At 40.4% G+C, this 21,423-nt stretch overlaps 1 protein-coding gene across 3 annotated transcripts in view; it reads right to left on the bottom strand.

Annotated features, from left to right (window-relative positions):
* CHODL (chondrolectin) overlaps positions 1–18,908 on the bottom strand; it is a 30,459-nt gene extending 11,551 nt beyond the window's left edge. For all 3 annotated transcript variants that reach the window (XM_065652233.1, XM_065652241.1, XM_065652224.1), the window contains exons 1-2: positions 18,717–18,908; positions 642–954 (exon numbers count right to left, since the gene is read on the bottom strand). In XM_065652233.1, coding sequence (XP_065508305.1) covers positions 642–954; positions 18,717–18,807 — 404 coding nt within the window. In that variant the 5' untranslated portion in view covers positions 18,808–18,908. The remainder of the gene's footprint in view (positions 1–641; positions 955–18,716) is intronic.
* Positions 18,909–21,423: the final 2,515 nt, after the last annotated feature.

The following is a 21,423-nucleotide window of genomic DNA, read 5'->3' as shown; positions in this document are numbered from 1 at the left end:
AGAGATACGCTGCATTTCCCACAACTCCTCTGTGAAAGGAGTTTAGAGCCTGGGCTCCATATGTCTGGATCTTAAAAAAATTTCTAACTAAAGTACCTCTGCAGAAATAACACACTACTGCTCTGCTACCTGTTTTCCTTCCTACCTGACTCTTACCTGTCCTGTTCTGAGTTCTGTGAGCTGCTGCTACTTTGGCCTTTTGCTTAATCAGGAAATTAAAGGCTTTTCAAAAGACAAGGTAGAAACAGAGCAATTTACACTAAGTAACATGCATTAATTTTCTTGATATCTGGCTTCCTGATTCAAGGTGGCCAGAGTCTTGCAGAATTTCTCTGCCTGATTTCAGACCACATCATAAATCCTCTATGTGGGGCAGAAAACCTCCAAAAGCCATACAGAGGCAAACTCATGAGATGCGAGCAAAGATAATTGTAGGTTGAAGCCACACTATGCCATCCTTTTACAGCTTCAAATTCAAACCCCTGGTTGCCATCTCCCCTTTATCTGGGGAATTTAAGGAGGGATGCTACTAACTTAATGGGGCGGCAAGTCTTCAAGCTTCTTTCTATAAGACTTGCCATGCGTTTCACTCTCCATTTTTTTCCATGAAACCTTCTCAATAAGCAGTTTTACAGACTTACCTGAATGGTGAAATACTTCCATCAGCCCACTGGTAGAGGTCAGGACAGGCACTTGAGGTGGCTAGTCCATCGCCACTTCTCCACAACCCGATCCAGAAATCACCATCCGAAATCCCGGAGCCTGATTTAGTGAGGTTTTGCAACATGTTTTCTATTAGTTGCTGCTCAGCTTCACTTTCCAGGCTCAGTAAAGCCCCACCATCAATTTCACAAGCTTGGCGGGCCTCCTGAAAGCCCACACGTCTAGACAAGTCCTGGAAATAGGCTAACTTGTAACAGGAACGCTTCGGTTCACCATAGCACACCTTTTGACCTGAAAAACATAAATATGAGAGTGTTTACCATATACTAATGAAGATCACAACTGAAACAAAAATAAAGCACAGTATGCATACAGTGACGGAGAAGGACAGTACCTTTTTTCTTGTGCTCCTCTATGATAGGACTCACAGTAATACAGTGACGCTGTTGAAAACTTTAGCTCTAATTTAAATTGAAAATATCATACAGTTCATAGGAATCTATGGCTTTCTTCCCAAGGCCTGTGAAACTCTCACTAACTTCTAGAAGAATGTTCTCTACTTTAATGACTGTACCATCAGGCCTGTCTCTTAAAGCCAGGATCTATCTGGAGAGTATTTTCTTGACTATTTCATACCAATGGACCAACTTCACTTTATTTGGTAATCAAAGCTATCTGATCAGAAAAAAAAAAGAAGTGTTTAAAATTCTCAATTTTGGTGGCAAGAAGCAGCTAGCATTTTCTTGATTCTGCTATCTAACCATGGGAAAGTGTATTCACAAGGACCTTGTAGCTACTCTTTGCTGTAATGTGTTTGAATACAACCTGTAAGGGTGTGGGGAAGCAGAGTGTCTGCTTCTTTAAGGGTATCTGGTCAATAACTTTTTCAGTACAAAAAGGGATAATAAGAGAAGGAGGAAGCCATAAACAAAATATAGAGACACAAACCTGACAGAAAAACTTAACGGAGAAAAAGACAAGAAGTAAACATCAGACACGCTAATTGGTGGGATATCAAGAAACTGCAGGTGAGCAGGGCTTCAGAACTTCATAAGGATGCACACTTGGGGAGCCAGGACGCTGAGGGGTTGGTGGGACTATGCCGTCTGATGAGGAACCATGCAGGGTTAGGGAATGGGGAGGAACAAAGAGGGAACAGAGAGAAAGGGGCATTAACGGGGCCAGTTGTGTAAAACAAGGGGAGCATGTGTGGGTCTGGACATGTGCCTTCCCTAGTGACCTTTTATCTCTACCAGTTGATGATGAGGGGACTTGGCTTTCCACGTTTATGTTTTATGTGGGTCCTGTGTGTGGGTGCTGTTGAAAGCAGTGCTTTGCCTGTGCCAATCTGTGCGATGGCCATGTCATTGTCCTGTCTGTGTGACGCTGGGAAACCTGTTCAGCTTTGCTACTGGTTGAACCAGCAAAGGAGAAAGTGGCAGCCACATCCCTCAGCTCAAAGAGAGAGGCCCTGGGTACCGGGGTGGGCACCAGTGGCCAGGCAGAGGGAGTCCTGGGACTGGAGGTGCTGGAGAAGGCAGTCACATCTTAACATCCCTTAACACAGCCAACAGAAACTACAGATATGAGCAGATATCACAGTGCTATCCAGATACCATAAAGAAGCCCTGTGATGCTTCTAGAAAGCACTAGATCTACTGCAGTCAAAACAGTTTTTCGCTTGCTCTTCAGAGTTATGTCTGCGGAAAGAATCAAAAGCCAAACGACAAAATAATGTTTTTTCCTTCCAGTTCTTTGGCTAAGACACATGCGTTTTTCCTAAAAAGGAAAAATAATTATCATGTCCTTCAACTAGTGAGATTCTCTAGAGTTTACTCAACATATGCAAGATGTGGAATGAACAAACTCACTCATCAGATGCAAGTGAACTCCAGTGTGTTTATTTGGGGAGTGGAGAAGTGTTATATGTATATAAACATACATATAAGAAAATAAGATTGCCGTCTCTTAAAAGATCAAGGTTTTTTCCCTATGGAATTTCATCATTGGAGATGAAACGCAGATAGTTTCATTTGCTATGTAAGAATTACCAAAGGATACCAAAATAATAAGAATTACTAGGCATTATCTAGAATGTTTAAAAATCAACAAATTTTATTATTTCACTGGAAAATTTTGCAAGGACAGTATTTTATTGTACCATGTTAGTTTTGCATTTGAAAAACTTGTTTTTATTCCCACTCTTAAGCAAATTTGGATACATGACTCATGTAAATAACCCTTTGGCTTTACCTTTGAACAGGTTTTATCTTATTTTACCTTAAAAAAAACCTTGTCACTTGGAAACACCAACATCATCGTATATCTTGAGCTGTACTTAAGTTTTTTGAGGCAGTGTTTTTCTATACACAAAGAATAAATGTAAAAGTGAACAAAGAAGCCTATAGATACAAGAAAATTAATTCTTTTTGCTTTAGGGTTGCTCATTTTCATATTTAATGACAGAGTAGCACACTCCCTACAGCAGACTGCATACAGCACAAGAGCTGACTGAAGACTTCTCTATATTTGTACAGAGCATAGTTCCAAGCATTTTCAGAGAATAAGCAGACTGTATCAAAGATGCATGAACACAGGAACGTAAAACCAGGATCATCTCATACTTTTTAGCTAAATCTGAAAATACCACTTACTTTGGGGATCTTTTTTATTGTGAAAAGCTATCTAAATAATAGGGTCAGTAAGGATAAACGATGTCTAGTTTTCTAGCATTTCCTATGATTCTTGTAACATTCCTAAAAAAAAAAAAATCTGAGACCTTTTCTTTATTACACCCCATAAAGTTTATCTGGGAGAAATGCAGTCAGTAAAAGAAGTGTCTTTGTTGTCTCATTCTTATTTTGGCTTGGCAAACAGACTTCTGAAAATCCACTTGTTTCAGTAATTAATCTGCCAAAATAATACAGGAATGAGAACAACTGCTTATAAGGACAAGTTTGTGCCACAAATATCTGTGGAAGAAGCCAGGCTCTGAGATCAAGAAGAGACCACCTATTTGGACTTTCTCCAATAATGTCCTGATGACACTGTGTATGTCCCAACTCTTTTCCTGCCATTTCCCTTTATTCGTATGGGTTAAGAGCTTTGCTATCAGTGAACACAGTAAGAGCCATAGTCCTAGCTGGCCAATGATCTTGAAGAATCAAGGAGCAGACACTTCGCTACAGATGGATAGAAAATAATGGGTTTCTTCATAAGTCTCCTTTGGACAAAAAGAAAAACTACCCCTATTATCAAAGTCATAAAGTCATAACTCTAAATGCTCAAGAGCAGGAAGTGTAAGAATAAAAGTTGCATGTGAAATCGCAGCTTGTTTCCTTCATCTATAATGTTGTGACTCAGATTTTGCAAACGTGATTGCAACCTTTTTATTTTCCCCAGGAGCTCTGTCTCATTGACAGGGTAGAGTGCACAGTGAAGGAGAAGCTGTTCAACATTTTAATCCTCACCATTGGGTGAGTGACTATGGCTTATTGCCAGAGTACACATATGTACATAGCAGTGCAAACATCCAAAGGCCAGCACTGAATTATGTAGGACACTAATCACTTACAAGGAAGGGACCACACCTCTCCCTTTATCTAAAGGCTGGATTCGAAGCATTAATTCAGGATTAATCTGCAGATTTATGGAGAGGCCTTTGTCCACTGTCTTGTTCTTTTTATTTCCCAGACAATTTTTAGAAATAAACTCTTCAGTGATTCCTTTCATTCTGTGCACATACTCCTCCTTGACACCAAGTAGTAAGTTATGACGAAATTCAGGTATCAAAATATCCCTGTCATGATTTCAGTCATGCAGGAACACTGAAGCCACTGAGATGAGCTGGCTCATCACTACCAATCTCAGTTCCTGTGCTGCAACTCCCTTTCATGCGAAAATAACTCACTTTCCATCCATAACCCACGCATCTGCTCCCTGTCCCTGTGTGTCTCTCAGGTGGCTGAAGTGCCCCTCTCATTCTGTTCTCATTCACAGTCTCTGCTCTTCTGTGATTCTCACAAAATCTCAACCAAATGACCTCTCTGATAGGACAAATGGGTCCTTGCTGGCTGATCGAGCTTCTTCAGTGTACTTACCTTCCAGTCAGCTTCTACATGGAGACTCATTTTGCAAAATGGCACATGCTGTTTCTCAGCTGCTATAAGGCTCGTGTCCATAAGCCATAAGTTGTGCTTTATACTGGTCCAATGCACAGATTTCATCAATGTCAAGGCTCGGCTCCATCCCCCACACCAAGCCGAGGAAACCGGGTAGAAATGTATGGAGCTGGGAGGGGAAGGACAGGCACTTGTGATGCATACCATCATCAGAGCTGCTAAATTGGTGCTACTACAAACCCTAATATGTGCCCATTTTGTGGAGTACAGTAACAACTTGTCCCTGTTGTGTACTCAGAGCAGGAAGCCTCCTTGGAGTTATCCAGAATACAGATGTGAAGGCCTAATCTGTACCCAAGGGTTTATCTGAAAGGGTAAGTTAAAATATTGAAACTTTGTGTGAAGGCTTTTTTTTTTCTTCGCTTAAACTGATCTGAATCATTTCTGACATTACTATTGTTATTGCAGATGTTTGTGCAGGATTAAATAACTCTAAACCCAAGTATTATAAAGTGAAATAATTGAACAAGTGAAAATTTGCATACAATCCAACTCCTAGATTACTTCTTCATTTATTGCTCAACACACCTGTGGCAAAAGAAATAATTTCCTCCTTACAGGCTGATCATTTGTGCAAGAATATACCTCTAGAAAACAACAGAGAAAACAGCAAGAAATCGATAAATATTTGGTGGTAAGACCCATGTGAATGAAGTATGCAATGCAGAGTAGTAAGCTTTCTGGAAGAAGCTGTGAATTTTTTTTGTTCTAGTTAATTTAGGTAATGACCTACTCCAAATCTTTTCTTTCTTCTTTTGAAGGAGACTTTTATCTGCTATAGCAGAGCTAGTTCAATGTGTTAATGGAAAACTGCAGTTGTGCCTGAAGAGCTGGCAAATCAGTTGACGTTTTAGTGCTCTTCTTGGAGCATGCTGAGATGTCAAGTTTTCAAGCTTCATTTTTTACAGCTCTCTCACTACTAATTTCTGAACTATGAAGCCAAAATTTACCAGTGATAAAATGACAGAATAAACCACATTGTATAGCAGATAAGTACAGAAACTTTGACTATGGGCTATTTTACCGTCTCCTAACATCTTTGCAGCAGACAAGACTCCATTGTTAATTGTAAAGCAACATTTGCAATTTCAACTGTATAAACTGAATTCTGATTTTTCTATCACAACTGAATAGAAACTAGATTTGTAAGCAAGTCTATTGGAATGTATCAGGCTAAGATACTATGCAATGTGAATAAATATAGGTAAGTTAGGCCTTCACAACCTTTCCACAAAATCTGCCCTGTGCTGCCTGAGATATGAAAGAAAACATTTTATCATTACGGGGTATCCAGAAAGGTAAAAAAGAAAAGCGTGTTATTGTATTTAGTCCTTCCTTCAGCATGAGATGAAAGATCTAACTAATTAATTTAATAAGTTCTAAGAACTCATTCTTATTGTTTTCCCTTACAAATGCTCAGACAAGTTCAGGTTTTTATCAACCCTTTCAGACTATCCGAAGATGTGAAGGTGTCCTGATTGAAGCTGGGATAGAGTTAATTTTCTCCCTAGTAGCTGGTATAGTGCTGTGTTTTGGATTTAGTATGAGAAGAATGTTGATAACACACTGATGTTTTCTTTGTTGCCAGGCAGCGTTTATAACAAGTCAAGAACGCTGCAGGTGCACAAGGAGCTGGGAGAGAGCAAAGCCAGGACAACAGACCCAATCTGGCCAAAGGGATGTTCCTTACTGTATGATGTCATGCTCAGTATATAAACTGGAGTTGGCCTGGGAGCAAATAGAACTGCTCGGGAACTGACAGGCTGTGTCATGGGCCATGAGCAATTGCATTGTTCATCACTTGTTTTGCATATTCTATTATTATTATTGTTATTATTATTATTTTCTCTTCCTCTTTGCTGTCCTATTACACTGCTCTTATCTTAACCCATGAGTTTTTTTCCTTCCCCTCTTTTCAATTCTCTCCTGCATCCCACTTAGGGACAGTAAGCAAGCAGCTGCATGGTCCTAGTTGCCGGCTGGGATTAAACCACGACACCTTCCTTTCATGGAGTGCTTCAGCTCCTTAATCCTTGACCCATCTTCCCTCATCCAATCAGAACAGCCCAGGCCCTTGTCAGAAGTAGGCACGGAAATAAAACATGCACGTGGCTTGGTGTCATGAACTCACACCTTACCTTTTCATCAACAATTGCTTTCTTGCCTGTTGAGGGAAGAGTACTGTGTTGAAGCAACAACCAACTAACAGACAAAGACTGTTCTCTTTTTTCCCCACTTGCAAAACTGAAAGATTAGGTTTCCTCAGATTCCTTAATGGAAAGGTCTCCAGGTTTGTTCTTTCTACCTCTCTTGTGTACACCAGTCATACAACATAGCTCTGACCTTGTTCCCTCAGCCTTAGCAGCTCTAGCTGCCTACTGAAGAGAACCTGAACTGGCTGAAATTCCCTTGCACTCACTTTGTCTCACCATGCTGCTAGCTGAAGAAAGCAGGTATATAGTACTTGCTGTAAGAAGTGCTAGCTACCATTTCCATCCATATGGATCAGTTTTTATCCTTGGGTGTCACACAGTAGCTCCATAGTAGAATGTTTTGATACCAACATTAAAACAAAGATCGGTTTTAGTTGAAATACTTGATACTTGGTTAAAAGTTTTCTGCAGATAATTCGGTAGGAAAAAAAGAATCTCCTTCAGGAAAAGGAGAAACAAGCAAATTCTCCGCTGGTATTTCAATCAATTATATCTCCATTATGTTTTCATAATGATGCCTCATTAAACAGAAATAATAGGTTCCTTTAGATCTGTCATGACAGAAGTTACAGCAAAATGTCGTTTAGCATCAAAATTACTAAGTACCCAGCTTCAAGACTCATCTCCCCAAGAGCATCAGGCTCAGCCCTAACTACACCCCCATGGGACAAGAGGGGCACAAAAGTTATCTTGAGTAACAAATGTGGCTTAGCTGGAGGTTTTGAAGATGTCAGGTAGAAGATAACCTCCTTACTGGTAAATCCCATCCCTCTTCTTCTTGAACCTCATAAACTAACCTACAGTCCAGCACCCACTACGATTAGTAACCACCTAAATTAGTGTGGAACAGCAGCTGCATGTACATAGCATATGCAAGGAGAGGACGAAAGAAAGCACAACACATGCCATAGAAAAGTCTACTATGTTTACATACTGTGACTTTTTTACTTCCCAAGATAATAGGCTCAGCAGAAAACACAGAGGGTCATTTGGTAAAAAAGAATGTGAAATATTTAACATTAACCAGAGTCCCAAAGGTCAGCATGAGGCTGATGGAGGCTTCTGAAAAAATAAAGTTACAAAATAAAGACACAAGGACTTAAATGACAGTGATCACAAAATAATAGCAAGACAGAAATCTATGTAAATTAACCAAAATATTCCACTGGCTAGATAATATTTCCTTGCTTGTGTTATGAAAACTAGTTTGGTCTTGAGCTTGTGTGAGCACATTGACTGCAGGGGCTATGTAACCAGCATGTGAGACACTAGACACAATTTGTTTTCACCCATCCCCATGTCACAGGATGCTCCATGCCAAGTCTCAGTAATGCATTTCAGAATGTGGCCAGTAAGAGGCTAAAAGGTATTGAATTAAAATGTAATGAGAAAATTTAAAGCTGATGCATCTTGTCAACTGACTTTTGTATAATCCAGTCAAATTTTGATTGGGTTCAGCTGCTGGTCATGTTTTGATATATTACTGCTGTTGATGTTTTACTGCATCATATTTGTGTCCATCTACTGAATTTAATTTGTTCTTTTGATGATTCATATTACTTTTTTAAAAAATACTGCTGTGATAAGATTTCATAATTACATTCTGTATTTTTTTATGATAAAAGCAAATTGCCATATTTTCTCCCAAAGTTTGTAATACTGAAGACAAATCGTTCTCTAGTTGAGTCATTATTCAAATCACAGATGTTGCTCAGCTCATATGCCTGAGCAGCTTAAGCAATTCCATGTGCTAACAAACTTGCCATTCAAATACAAACTGCTATGCAGACCATATGCCAGCCTGTATCTGTATTAATATCCTCATAGCTAACTCTTCCATACTTTAATAGGTACTTTTTCCTCCCACCCTCCTAATAACCAAGTCTGCAGAGGGAATTAGGGGTTATGCCTAATTGTCGTCATACAGTTTTTCTAAAGTGATTTTTCTTTTGTGAAAAACTTTCAAAGGTTCTAAGTCCCTTTTAAGGGCTTATATAAAATAAGTGAGGACCACATTTGTCTGTTAAGTAGATGTACTTCAGATAGACAGATGTACAGGCAAACAGTTTGTATACATCATAACATATAGTCTTCAGCATGTAGAAAATGTCTAAGATGCCTTTATAGAGGCTGGCCCCAAGCTCTCTCAAGCAAAACTTATCTATTAGCCAGACTCCTTACAATACTTGTTGTAATGGAGTTCCTTTCTTCCTAAATTCTTATGCATTAGCATGTAAAAATTATAGATAACATGAAGAAAATGGTAGGTAAAAGGCAATTTTTTTTCTGTTCTCTCTCAAATACAGGTCAGATACCCTATCTTTAGCCATTAACTGTCCCATATCTTGTGAATTAGCAAATATGATGATAGAGGTCCTCAGACACTAGCCAAACAGCCATCTGTAGGATTAATGCAACTTTTGCAGAGAGAGAAAATGGGACTATGGAAGTTGTAAGTAAAAGGAAGTGCTGTATTATAGCATTCATACAGAAATTTAGTACAGTTGCACAGAATATGAAGCTACACAAGATTTGTCCCAGTCCAGTCTCTCTTTTTATTTTCTCTTTCACCTTGTGAAGTGATTTTCAGTTCATTTGTCTCTGAAATTGAGTTTTCACCCGTATATCAGCCTTTACTAGTTATGCTATTGTGTTTCCAAGTGCTTTTGGGGACAAGAAGCTGACTTGGTTATTTCTGAACAACAGTTGTTCTCAATAGACCCATAATAGCTACACTTTTAAAAACAGAGCAATCAGAAAGGAGACAGTCTGTTTGTAAAGGAGCATAGGGCAGTGCTGATTTGAATATTAAAGAATATTACTTATCACTAACATCTGGATTTTGCCATCTGGCTAAATACAAATGCCATTAAAATGAAATCTGATAGCTTCTCTGCATATCACAGCAAGATAGCTGGTTAGTAAAACAGGTGGTTAAAAAAATACACATGCGAACACTGATGACAACTACTCATCTACATAGATTATTTTGGAGGAGGTTTGTTAAAGCCTCAATGTGCTCAGAGCCTGCACTGTTCCAGGTCTTGGGAAGGCACAAGCAAGGATTGCTTGTCCTGCAAAACACAGATAAATTCATGATTTTGTTGAATAAGGCACTGGTAGGATTTCTCTTCCACAGAGCAGACTACAGATTTGTTTGGATTTTCAAAATCAGAAATGTGGTGTTTCAGAGACTGGTTTGTTCTTGATGTACAGGGAACTAGAGTACTTGCCCTCATGAAGACTGCCATCTTCACCAAGCAGCAATAGGTTTATTCACTCATTTCACAAAGAAAATAATGGAATCATAGAATTATTTTGGTTGGAAGAGATCACTTAATCCAACAATTAACCTAACTCTGGTACTAAACCCTAAGAGCCTCACTATGCATCTTTTAAACACCTCCTCCAAGGATGGTGACTCCACCACTTCCCTGGGCAGAATGTTCCAGTGTTTCACAGCCCTTTCCATGGAGAAAATTTTCCTAATATCGAACCTAACCTTCCCCGGCATAACTTGAGGCAAATTCCTCTTGTCCTGTTGCTTGCTACTCGGGAGAAAAGACCAACACCCTCCATGCTACGACCTCCTTTCAGGTAGCTGTAGAGGTCTCCCTTCAGCCTCCTTTTCTCCAGGCTAAACAGCCCCAGCTCCCTCAGCTGCTCCTCATCAGACTTGTGCTCCAGACCCCTCACCAGCCTCATCGCCCTTCTCTGAACTCTCTCCATCACCTCAATGTCTTTCTTGTAGTGAGGGGCCCAAAACTGAACACAAGATTTGAGGTGGGGCTTCACCAGTGCTGAGTGCAGCAGCACCATCACTTCTCTAGTCCTGCTGGCCACACTATTTCTGATAGAAGCCAGGATGCTGTTGGCCTTTTTGGCCACCTGGGCATTCTGCTGGCTCATGTTCAGCTGGCTGTTGATCAACACCCCCAGGTCCTTTTCTGCCAGGCAGCTTTCCAGCCACTTTTCCCCAAGCGTGTAGCGCTGCCTGGGGTTGTTGTGACCCAAGAGCAGGACCCAGCACTTGTCCTTGTTGAACCTCATACAATTGGCCTCAGCCCAACAATCCAGACATCCCAGATCCCTCTCTATGGCCTTCCTACCCTCCAGCAGATCAACACTCCTGGCCAATAATGCACACATTTGTTTTGTATAGTTAGTTTCTCAGCCCTGGCACACATGGCAGGGATCTCAGGCCACTGATAACAGAGTTGTAAAAAAATAGCTTGATGTCTAAATCTCATTAGAAGCCAATCAACACTTCCCCATCCACAATTACCCTTGCAAGAAAACATACAATTACAATTACATAAATCACTAGAGTGTGCCTTCAACTGGAAAATAATCATCCATTTTTATGAAACAGTTTTAGTCACTGATTCAAGTAATGTGTCAGCGTCAAAAAAAAAAAATCTATACAGTATTTCCCAAGTACTTCTTTTCCTCTTCTGTTCAAAACATTAAAACCTTGAGAGTTTTCCTCTCTAAGTGAAATGTACCTACTTTTTGGCATTGGCTCTGTTTCAGATATCTAGCACATCATAAATTTAAAGCCTGAGATCCATTTAGCTTTTCCTGTAATAACGGGTTTTCTGTCTTCTGATCATGTGAACTTTACGGGTATATATCACAGAGCTGATCATGGCAGACAGCCACTTGCTTCTGTAAGGGGCCCGTCCAAAACCGCACTGCCTCAGGGTTCATGCAAAGTGCCAATGTAGTTGCCAAGACAATCCCCTAAAAATTTCAAGTTGCCTTCCCTTTTCCCATGTTAAGAAGGAACTGAGACTGGTTCAGGATCTATATTTTTCCCCATCTGTCTTTCAGAGGTCTAGTGACATTGCGACTGTGAGCAATGCAGACTCCCTGGCATCGCTGAGCATGGTGAAGACAATGCACTTAAGATACTTGCACTGGCATCCACAGAAAGGACAGACTTGCATTTCAACATGGCACAATATGCACCTTCTCAATTAGCAGTAAGAAAAAACTCATCATGAGCATAAGACATGGAGCATAAACATTTTCTTTTGCAATAGATGCTTAGGACTTCAGTTTCTCTAACAATGAATTATGTTTGTTGAAAAAAAATGCAAAATTACACAAAATATAACACTCTTCATGGTTATAAATCACCCTACTTATTTCCACAGGCACAAGCAGGGATGTCAATAACAGCCAAATGTCAATGGAATCTATTGGAGCCTATTCAAAAAAAGAGGAAATATGATGTGTTACAAAGATCTACAAGTCTCCTCCAGGATGTGGATTATTTAGCCAGGACTTTAAAACAAAACAAACAAAAAACCAACCAAACAAATAGAAACCCAAACAAACACACCAAAAATAAAACACACTTCCTGCTGAAGCTGCTAGCAGTGTAAACACTGCCAAAGCTGTTAGCAGCATTTTTGCTTGATTGTTTTCATTTTTCTGAAGTCTTATACATGCACACACTAACATAATAATTTTTTTTATATATCACAGTCTAAAGACACACCAAGTGTGTTCCATCATTTCAGCTGTTTAACAAAAAAAAAGCATAAAGGCTGGCACAAACACTGACGAGACTGGCAAATTAAGTCTTTTCATCAATAGTTTTCTGTGTAGCTGTGGAGACCAGAACAGATTTCCCAGATACTTTTAAGACAAACATAGTATGGCAGCTATTAAGTTGTTGTTAGCATGTTTGGGAATAGACTTGACAAAAACTGTAGAGTCTGAATGGCTTAAGTACAATGTGTGCTAGCCTAGGGGAGCAGGGAGTATGCTTATTCTCCTATCCCAAACCAGCAGACATTCACACATACCTAATTTTATATACATTAGTAGACTACTTCAACAGGATCTCTCACAGGCACAAATTCAAGCAACTCAGAGAGTTTCTGCTGACTGCTCATTTCTTATTTTTGTCTCTAGATGGAAATAGTTCATAACTCTTTAGTCATTAAAATATACCCCTGATCAACCATTATCCAGACTAAGCATCATCTTTTCTCTTATTCTTTTTCAATGAAATTTGAATGCCTTTTTCCAAGCAAGTTTATTTTCATGCATTTGTTACCAAGATACCTGTATTTGCTAAAGATGTAAGTAAAATATACATATATGTATATACACACATATGTATATACACACACATATATATGGATGAGAAGTTATATTAATTTCCTTGATTTATGGACTTTCCTATGGAAGTTTCCTAGGGTGGAACACCCTATATGCATCTCAGTGAAGAGTGCAATGGACTGCTCATGTTTTTGCAGTTGTTCCACAATTAAAAGAGAAAGCAACAGGCAAGTCCTTGTACATTCATCTTCTACTAAAAAAAGAGGGAAAAGCCAACCCACATGGGATCTTAGAACTCATGACAGTTCACTTAACGCAAAAATAGAAGGGACCTTTGAGGGAAGGAGAAATAAAATAAAATGTTTTTCTTAGGGTAAATTATCCTTTCTTATAAATTCAAATGGAGGTAAAGCATGACTGGTTAATTCATATGATATATATACAACCCTGCATGAGAAGAAACCATTGAGATATACAGAGTGGGATTAATGTCATCAAAATTTAGCCTTTCACAATGTACCTGCCCATATCTGAGCTGGCTCACTGACCTCACTGCGTAGACAACTGAAAGAATCAAGCATTTTAGGGTATATCTGCAGTATTTGCAAGATCTATGTTAAAATGCAATTAGACCCACTTTAAGACTACTGTTTGTTGGTTTGGGTTTTTTTTTTCCTTCCTTGCTTATAAAGCGAGTCTAGAATGATTACCTGTATGTTGCAGCTACATTTAGATTTAGTTAGAGCCATGCCAGCTGTTTAGTTCGGACTCGCAACAAAATTTCGTAAGGTTGCTTGGAAGTGAAGCTCCTACTGTCTGTCAGTGGTGGGAGTTGGAACTGCTTCAACAAGAGACTCAGTTTCTAACTAGTGAGTGACAGGTATGGGATTATAGTGCCGAAATTACTATCAAGTCATTGTTTCATCGTACTTATTTCACATTAGTACTATACATTCTTTTCTGATCCAAGAGAGATTTGCAAGGAGAAGGTTATTGTGAGAATTAGTATCAAAAAATAGTGCTGCATGGAGCACTTTTTGAACCAAAGCAACCAAGAAGTGTGATCTATACAGGATCAGACCTGAACAACAGAGTAGTAAAGTCAAGGTACAGAACATGACTTCAAGAAGGCAAGAGACTTTTTTTGCACCTATCTGCTGCACTGGGACAGCGCATCAGCCTTGCCTCACTGGGAGCAAGAAAAACCATGTGAAAGACACGCAGACTATCCATACTGTCCCACATATTATGTATCATAGCTCCCTCCATGGTAGGTGTTTTCTGTCGGGCCCATTAGCCAAGTGGGGTACTGAGGCCTGGCAATCATGAGTTTGATAATTCCAATGCCTTTTTCTATCTTTGAAAAAGATACTGAGAAGGAGAAGTTGTATTCCTGGAAAAGTAGCATGCTCCTCTGAGACAAAGTGCTAGAACTTTTCATCACTTTTTCGTTAGCCCCTGAGTAGAGCTGCAGTCTGGCCAACCAGCACAGCTCTCCCCCATAGGCAAGGAAAGCTTTACAGGGTTGATAAAGGGAGATTGCCTCTAATCTAGATGTCTGATTCCTGAAACTGATTTAAGTACTTTCATATTTCGACTCTGCTGTAGAAGGACTCATCCACCATCACACATCTCGAGTTATCAAAACTGGGTCCTCGTCTATGAGCCATAGCAGTTTACCTAATATAAAGTGTCTTCCCACAGGGTGTAATGGAATTTCTTGGTTAGGAGCAAGAAATATTTAGTAGAAACACGTATTATATCCAAGTCATCAGCTCATTTCACATTAAGAACCCAGATCATTGATTGTTCCTCAACAAGACATTGCTAAGACCAGGTGCAAAAGGAGGGGAATAAATAAAGGAGTCTATGGGAGTTAAGTGCCCAACTTCCCTTGCAGTTCTCAATGTCTCAGTTTTAGTGACTACCAAGACCTACAACTGAACAAAGCGATCTTGTACCATGTTGGGCATGTATACCCATCAACAGTATGGAACCAAATGTTGGGCATTCACAACAAAATGTTGTGTTCAGTAAACAACTGTTGCGTGTGTATCCTCTAGATGAGACTGTCAGTGTCTTTTCAAATTACAGTTTCTCAAATTCTGAGCTACAAATGCAGCATAAAATTAACAGTCCCTACCCCCCAAGCAAAAAAACCAAAACCAACAACAACAAACCACCACAATAACAACAAAAACCCCACACCAACAAAAAAACCCCCAAGCCAAAAACCAACCAAACAAAAACCACACACCACACACAGTGTAAGTATTTCCTGTAGATGAAACCTTCAAGTCTGACAGACAAAACTCAGGTGTAATAAGCAGGCCAAGCCAATTGAACTAAATTAAATTGTGCCATTTGAGAAAGGGTTTGTTATCTCTATTCAATTCATTACCCATGAAGATACTTCTTTAATTATCTTACTTTACAATATTTTATGACCAACTCAAATCCGGTCATAAGCTGTGTGAATGAATATATCCATATCCTTCAAGGCATCTGAAGAAATAACCCTACAGTTTAGGGGCAACCCTTGTTGTTTCACAACCCACTAAGTGTTTTTCTTTTCGTTTTTCATTTTTCTTTTTCTTTTTTCCTTTGGTGTTTCAAATATCTGAATACTTTTATACCAAAAGAGATACATATTGCTTTAAACTACTGTATCAATATTTAATCTGCAATTGATGCATAGCAATAGCAAAAACCCAAAAATTTTAAAGCCATAGAAATACAAAAATATGGCAGCCATTAAACTATAACATCTATGATTAATATAGAGGCTGTTAAATGATTAGTAATAAGATTAGCTTGCATCTTTCCTGCCCAATAGATACTTAAAGTAATTGCATCTTTGCAAACTGCATTATCATCACTTCATGTTCATCATGATGTCATGGGACAGCAAGGCAGACTCAGCAGTTTCTCCTGGGCCTGCTTTGATTTTTTTCTTTAAGAATCAATTCTCTGGCAACACTAGATATTCTGATATGGAGGCTGTGAGCACTGCTCACAAAACATCCGTCTAACTACATTAAAAATTACGAAGCATTTTTATTACTTCTCTTTAACAATTCCCAAACTAAAGATGACAAAGAACATCTCAATAAGAATTGTTTGATGCAAATAATAGTTTTTATTATATTCTAGGAAAATTAACATACTTAGAAAAAGAAACAGAAAACCTTTACCTAAGGAAGCAGCATTTTGAAAAGATAGGCCCTTCCTTCTCTGTCTTCTTGACACTGTGGTGAAAATGGTTGCAATTTTGCGATTACAGCCAGGTCTGCTGCAAACTTGCTGCAGTAAATGGGAATCTTTCCACAAGTTCCAACCAGCACTCAAGTTAATTTCAGGAACGTTTTCTACTTGAGGAATAGGGATTATGTATTTAACTTATTTGGAATGAGAGCAGTGAGATTTCCATTCATTCTAGATTATGATGACTGAAGCATAAATTAGCAATTTTTCAGAAACAGGTCTGTTTAAGATGTAGACTTACGATTTTAAATGAAAGCCTGTTTCAGTCTACAGAAGTGTTCGTTCTTACATACATTTAAGCTAAATGGAAGCCAGGCAGACAGCACGCATGGCTCAATAATTCCATAGTACTATTTTTTGTTTAAAGAGTGCAAAGTACTACTAGTACTAGACCTACCCATGTGCCTGTGGCAGGATAGGGGTGTGGTCCTTATGAGAAATAAAGAGTTCACCTGACAGTATTTCAGAATATTCTGACACAAGCATGCTAAGTAGCTTTGGCTGTTATTGCCTAGTATGGATTCCCTTTACTTAATGAATACAACTTCAGCTTATAAACCTGATAGTACATAAATGGTTCCTTCTGTAAGTGGCTTCAGATCCTTTCCTGTATTCTACCAGCCAACTATTAGCCACATAATACAGTGGCATGAGACTCATCACATGCTTTGAAATGCTTCAGTGAAATATAGGGTAGAGCCTGTATTATTTCAAAGCTCCAAAGCCCTATTTGCATCCAGGAACAGTCCGAGTAAGCAGTATCCACATATTACACATTGTTTTAAAAGCTGGACCTCTAGTCAATTTGTTACATATGCCACTTAAATGCAAAAGCTTGAGCTAGAAGATGAAGGGACAGGGTTTCCTCAGCCACACATGGACTCCTGCACTAATACTACTAATGTAAAATGCATCTCATGGATGAGTAATCTTCACTATTCCTTAAAATGACAAAGTGTTACATAGTTTTCATATAAATTGTTAAACTAAGAGCTTTTCTGCATTGTATATTACTGTACAGTTTACATTATAACGGAGGCAGATGAGGCATTTCAGGGTACAGTTCAGGCAGGCAAGCTTTATCAAAATGCTGGAGTACTGCTGCTTCAGTACTGTTTCCTGGAAGATACAGTTTCACCAGAAGCCCAACAGCACATCTCTGTCTGCACATGAAGTTGCTTCAAATAAGACATCACTGAAACGGTTTAGTGACTGTACTCTATCAGCAACTATGAAAATTACCTGAATTCAGCAACGCAATGTTTGCTACCAAAAAAACTACAGAAAAGTTTTCTTGACATACTACAGCCTCTGAAACAATTGACTGAAAATTTGCATTGCTCTGAAATCACTTTGTAAAGAGGCATGTTCTTACATGAGTATACAGAGATTTACACACATAATTGGTCAACAAGTGCAGTCAAGTGTGTAAATCTTTGTTTCAAGACAAATGTACAGGTGTGCTTACACACCCAACATGCCTCTGAGAGCCTGTTAGCTTCAACTTAGAGGGTTTGATCCAAAGTGCAATTAAAAATAGCCTTTCCATTAAATTTAGCAGTTTCTGAACATATGTACCTGTGTGCTGGAAATACAATGTGATCCTACAGCTCTTAAATTAAGTCTAAGCTCAGATGTTAGATACAGATTTCTGAAGCATTGTCTTCCTCTTGGGTTTGCAAGTTGTAGATATATCCACACATAACAAAACTATTTATGCTGCATGTTCTTAAAAGTTTTTTTCTCCTAACCATATTACAAATAGGAACATTCCCGCATAGATGCAAACAAATCTTAATGTATATGTATGTTCCTTAAGAAGACATTGTAGCAAGTACATGCACTACCTTTTTAAACAATTAAAACAGAACTAAATTATGCAGGCAGTCGATCAAATCTAAAAATTTATCTGTACAAGGCAACTCCGTATTGGCAGGAACTGGTTTAGGACCACTGCAGAAGCCTGCCCGCCTGGCTTTCTGCCTCTGAAGACCGAAACCTATAGCTGCCTCCAACTCTGACGGGTGCGCTAGTTTCAGGTTAGCCTCATCGGCCAGGACAGGCTTTATTAAAGCCAAGGCTGCAGCGAGAGCTTCTCGAAATTCGCCGGGGCAGGGATGCTCCGGGTGAGCTCTGGCGGCGCGCTCAGAAGTAGGTTTCACAGCTCGCCTCCAACACGCGGGTCATTTAACGAGTGGGTTTGGTCCCTGTCCTTCCCCTCGGGGGTTCCCTGCTCCTGTTAGCGTTGAATTCCCACAGCGGCCCCCGCACCGACGCCGGACACGATCCGCGCCCCCCCACCCCGTCACCGCGCACTCACCGCTGAGGACGCGCCCGGCGAGCCCCCCGGTCCCGCACAGCACGGCGGCCGCCAGCACCGCCGCCAGCCCCAGCCCTTCTCCGACCCCCATGGCGGCGGCCCCGCTGCCGGCTCCCCTCCGAGACGCGTCCCGGGCGCTCAGGGCAGGCCGATGCCCGCCGGCGGGGAAGGGGGCGCCCGGCCGGCTTCGCGCCGCTGCCCACCACTGTCCCCCCTCTGCGCCGCGGTCCTGCCTATATCTGCTCCCCCCCAGCCGAGGGCCGGCCCAGGCGGGCGGCCGGGACCGCCCCCGCACCGCCCCCCGCCGCCCCCCGGCAGGCCCCGACGGCAGACGGACCCTGCCCCTGCTGCTGCCCCTCCGGGGGAGCGGGGTGGCTGCGGGGGCAGCGCCTGGGGGTCGTTCGGCTGAGCGGGGGGCGCGGAGGGTCCCGCTCGTGGTAGGGGGGGCGGGGATGGCCACTCGTGCGTGTGGGGCGTGGGTCCCCCCTCGCAGCAACCCGATTTCGGGCGGGCAGGGGACGGGTGCCCGACGAGCAAAGGTGCCGGGTGTGCGGCCCCAGGCTCGCTACCTTCGGGGCTGTCACCTCCGCTCCCGGCCTGGGCTCTCAGAGGGGCGGCTGCAGCCAAGCCCCACGGCAATGGGTCATCCGGGGTCAGTAACTGTCTTACCGGCTGGTGAGTGTGACCAAGACCCCAGTCCGTGCGGATTTCACATCTGTTAAAGGCTTTATAGACTTTCCTTGTCTGTGTTTTCCCTAGCAAGAATAGAAATGTACTATTGCCAGCTTTAAAATGTACAAATATTTATGCATATACACAGGTGTACATTCTGGCAAGTCCCCTTTTCTCACTGCCCTAGAAGATACTATAGTTAAATTCACATTATTCTCACCCTGAAAATATACTGCAGTAATTCTTTTGGACCTCTTCAAAGGACCACTTTCAAGACTGTTCTCCAGAGTCAGGTTGTGCAGATTTTTCCTACAAATAAAGTTTGTAGATTTCTTTTATTACTTGTGTATTTGTGAATTCTTTGCTTTTAAATGGGATAGATCATTATAGATAGGTTTAAAGGACATCTTGTATTCAAATTATTTCATGGTTTGCCAGTCAACTTCATCTTTCCCAGAACTGAGTTAGAGATGACATATATATGGCACGTTGGTAAGTCATTTTCCCTTTGGTTGTTTATAGCCAGGTTTTGAAGTCAATACATCTCAGATTACTATGGATTTTAAAACAGTTGATGGATTTCCTAGCTGCCTTAAAGCTACTTGAGATCAGTTTCTTACTAAAAAAAAATAATGGAAGTTTTTAAGTACCAATGGAAAATTATTTCAAGCATTGCTGTGTTTCACTACCAACTTTTTTGATTTAATAGTATAGTTATTTATGTGTTTGACCGATACAGATTTTTTTTCCATGTGGCTTCTAAACCATTAAATATTTTTTTCTAAATCTATAGGTAAGTTGAGCTGCGATCTAAAACTGTTCTTACTAAACTATACTTTCTGAAAAGGAGAAGTTACCTGAAATCTTCATGACTTCTGAGATTCCACCTGCTCTTCATGTAAAGCCGACAATATGCAGAAATAAAAGAGCATGAACAAAACCTGTAATAAATACAATGACAATTTTAAAACATGTTTGGTAATCAAATCCTTTCAGCTCTATGTGTTTTTAACCTACTTTTATGTGGCAAATATGAGGGAGTTCAAGTTGTTCTGAATTATCTTGGATCTCAAATGATGTCCTTTGGGACGTGGGGAAAATTAGAAAGATCTCACAAGTTTTCCAGAATATAAAGTCTCCTACTGTCTTGGAAATGACACCCTCCAAATTGGTGGGAATCTTATGTTGAATACCAGCCACAGACACTGAAAAGGTCTTCTTTCTTTTTCTTACTCCTTTGTGAAGCTTTGTTAGCTTACCAGTTCCTAAAGCCACATTGAAATTAAATTGTTGTGTATTCGCACAGCTAAAGAACTCTCTAGACATCCACACCACCATCTCTTTTCCAGTGGAATGTACAGCATGCAGAATGAAACAAAACAAATTCTGTCTTGATTAAATTATGCAGCACTTTTTTGACATGCTTTATACTGTTTTATTAGCCAAAATTGTATATACAGTGACTGTTCCTGGAATTCTCCTGATCCCTGCTGCACTTCTCATCACACAAGTCTCTTGGTGGGGAAAAAAAAAGGAAAAAAACAAAGAATAAGTGCAGTTGTGTCGAGACCAAACTGCATTTTCATAATGATCTGCAGAAACTTTCCCGGCTTGTCTTCATCTTCCTTGCAGCCACCTGCTGCTTTCTTTCCTGCAGAAAGAAAACACAGAGCCCTGTGACACTGCATCAGAGGAGCTTTCCTCACCAGTGCCAATTTACACCAGCTGAGAAGGTTCCTATTGATCTGCCTACTTCTCCCTGTCCCTTTCATAGCTGAAGTATATTTCTTTTTTTCAATAAATGGCGATTTCACTTTCAGTTAAAAATAATTGCTTCCCAGACCTGGCAACTGCATAATTTGCAGTAGTTCATCTGGGCCTTATAAACAATGGAAACACATTTCCCTGCTGGAACCGGGTTTATGGTCTTTATAATACATTCACTCTGTTGATACTGTAGTTTCATCTGCAATATATGTCCTATCTCAGAACTGCACATAAGACACAGTGGCATTGTGAAGTGACTGTGCAATGT

The sequence above is a fragment of the Caloenas nicobarica genome, chromosome 1, assembly GCF_036013445.1.
Source record: "Caloenas nicobarica isolate bCalNic1 chromosome 1, bCalNic1.hap1, whole genome shotgun sequence".
Classification (NCBI taxonomy): domain Eukaryota; kingdom Metazoa; phylum Chordata; class Aves; order Columbiformes; family Columbidae; genus Caloenas; species Caloenas nicobarica.
The sequence above is the reverse complement of the archived record's forward strand: the minus strand, read 5'-3'. Positions and strand labels throughout refer to the sequence as shown.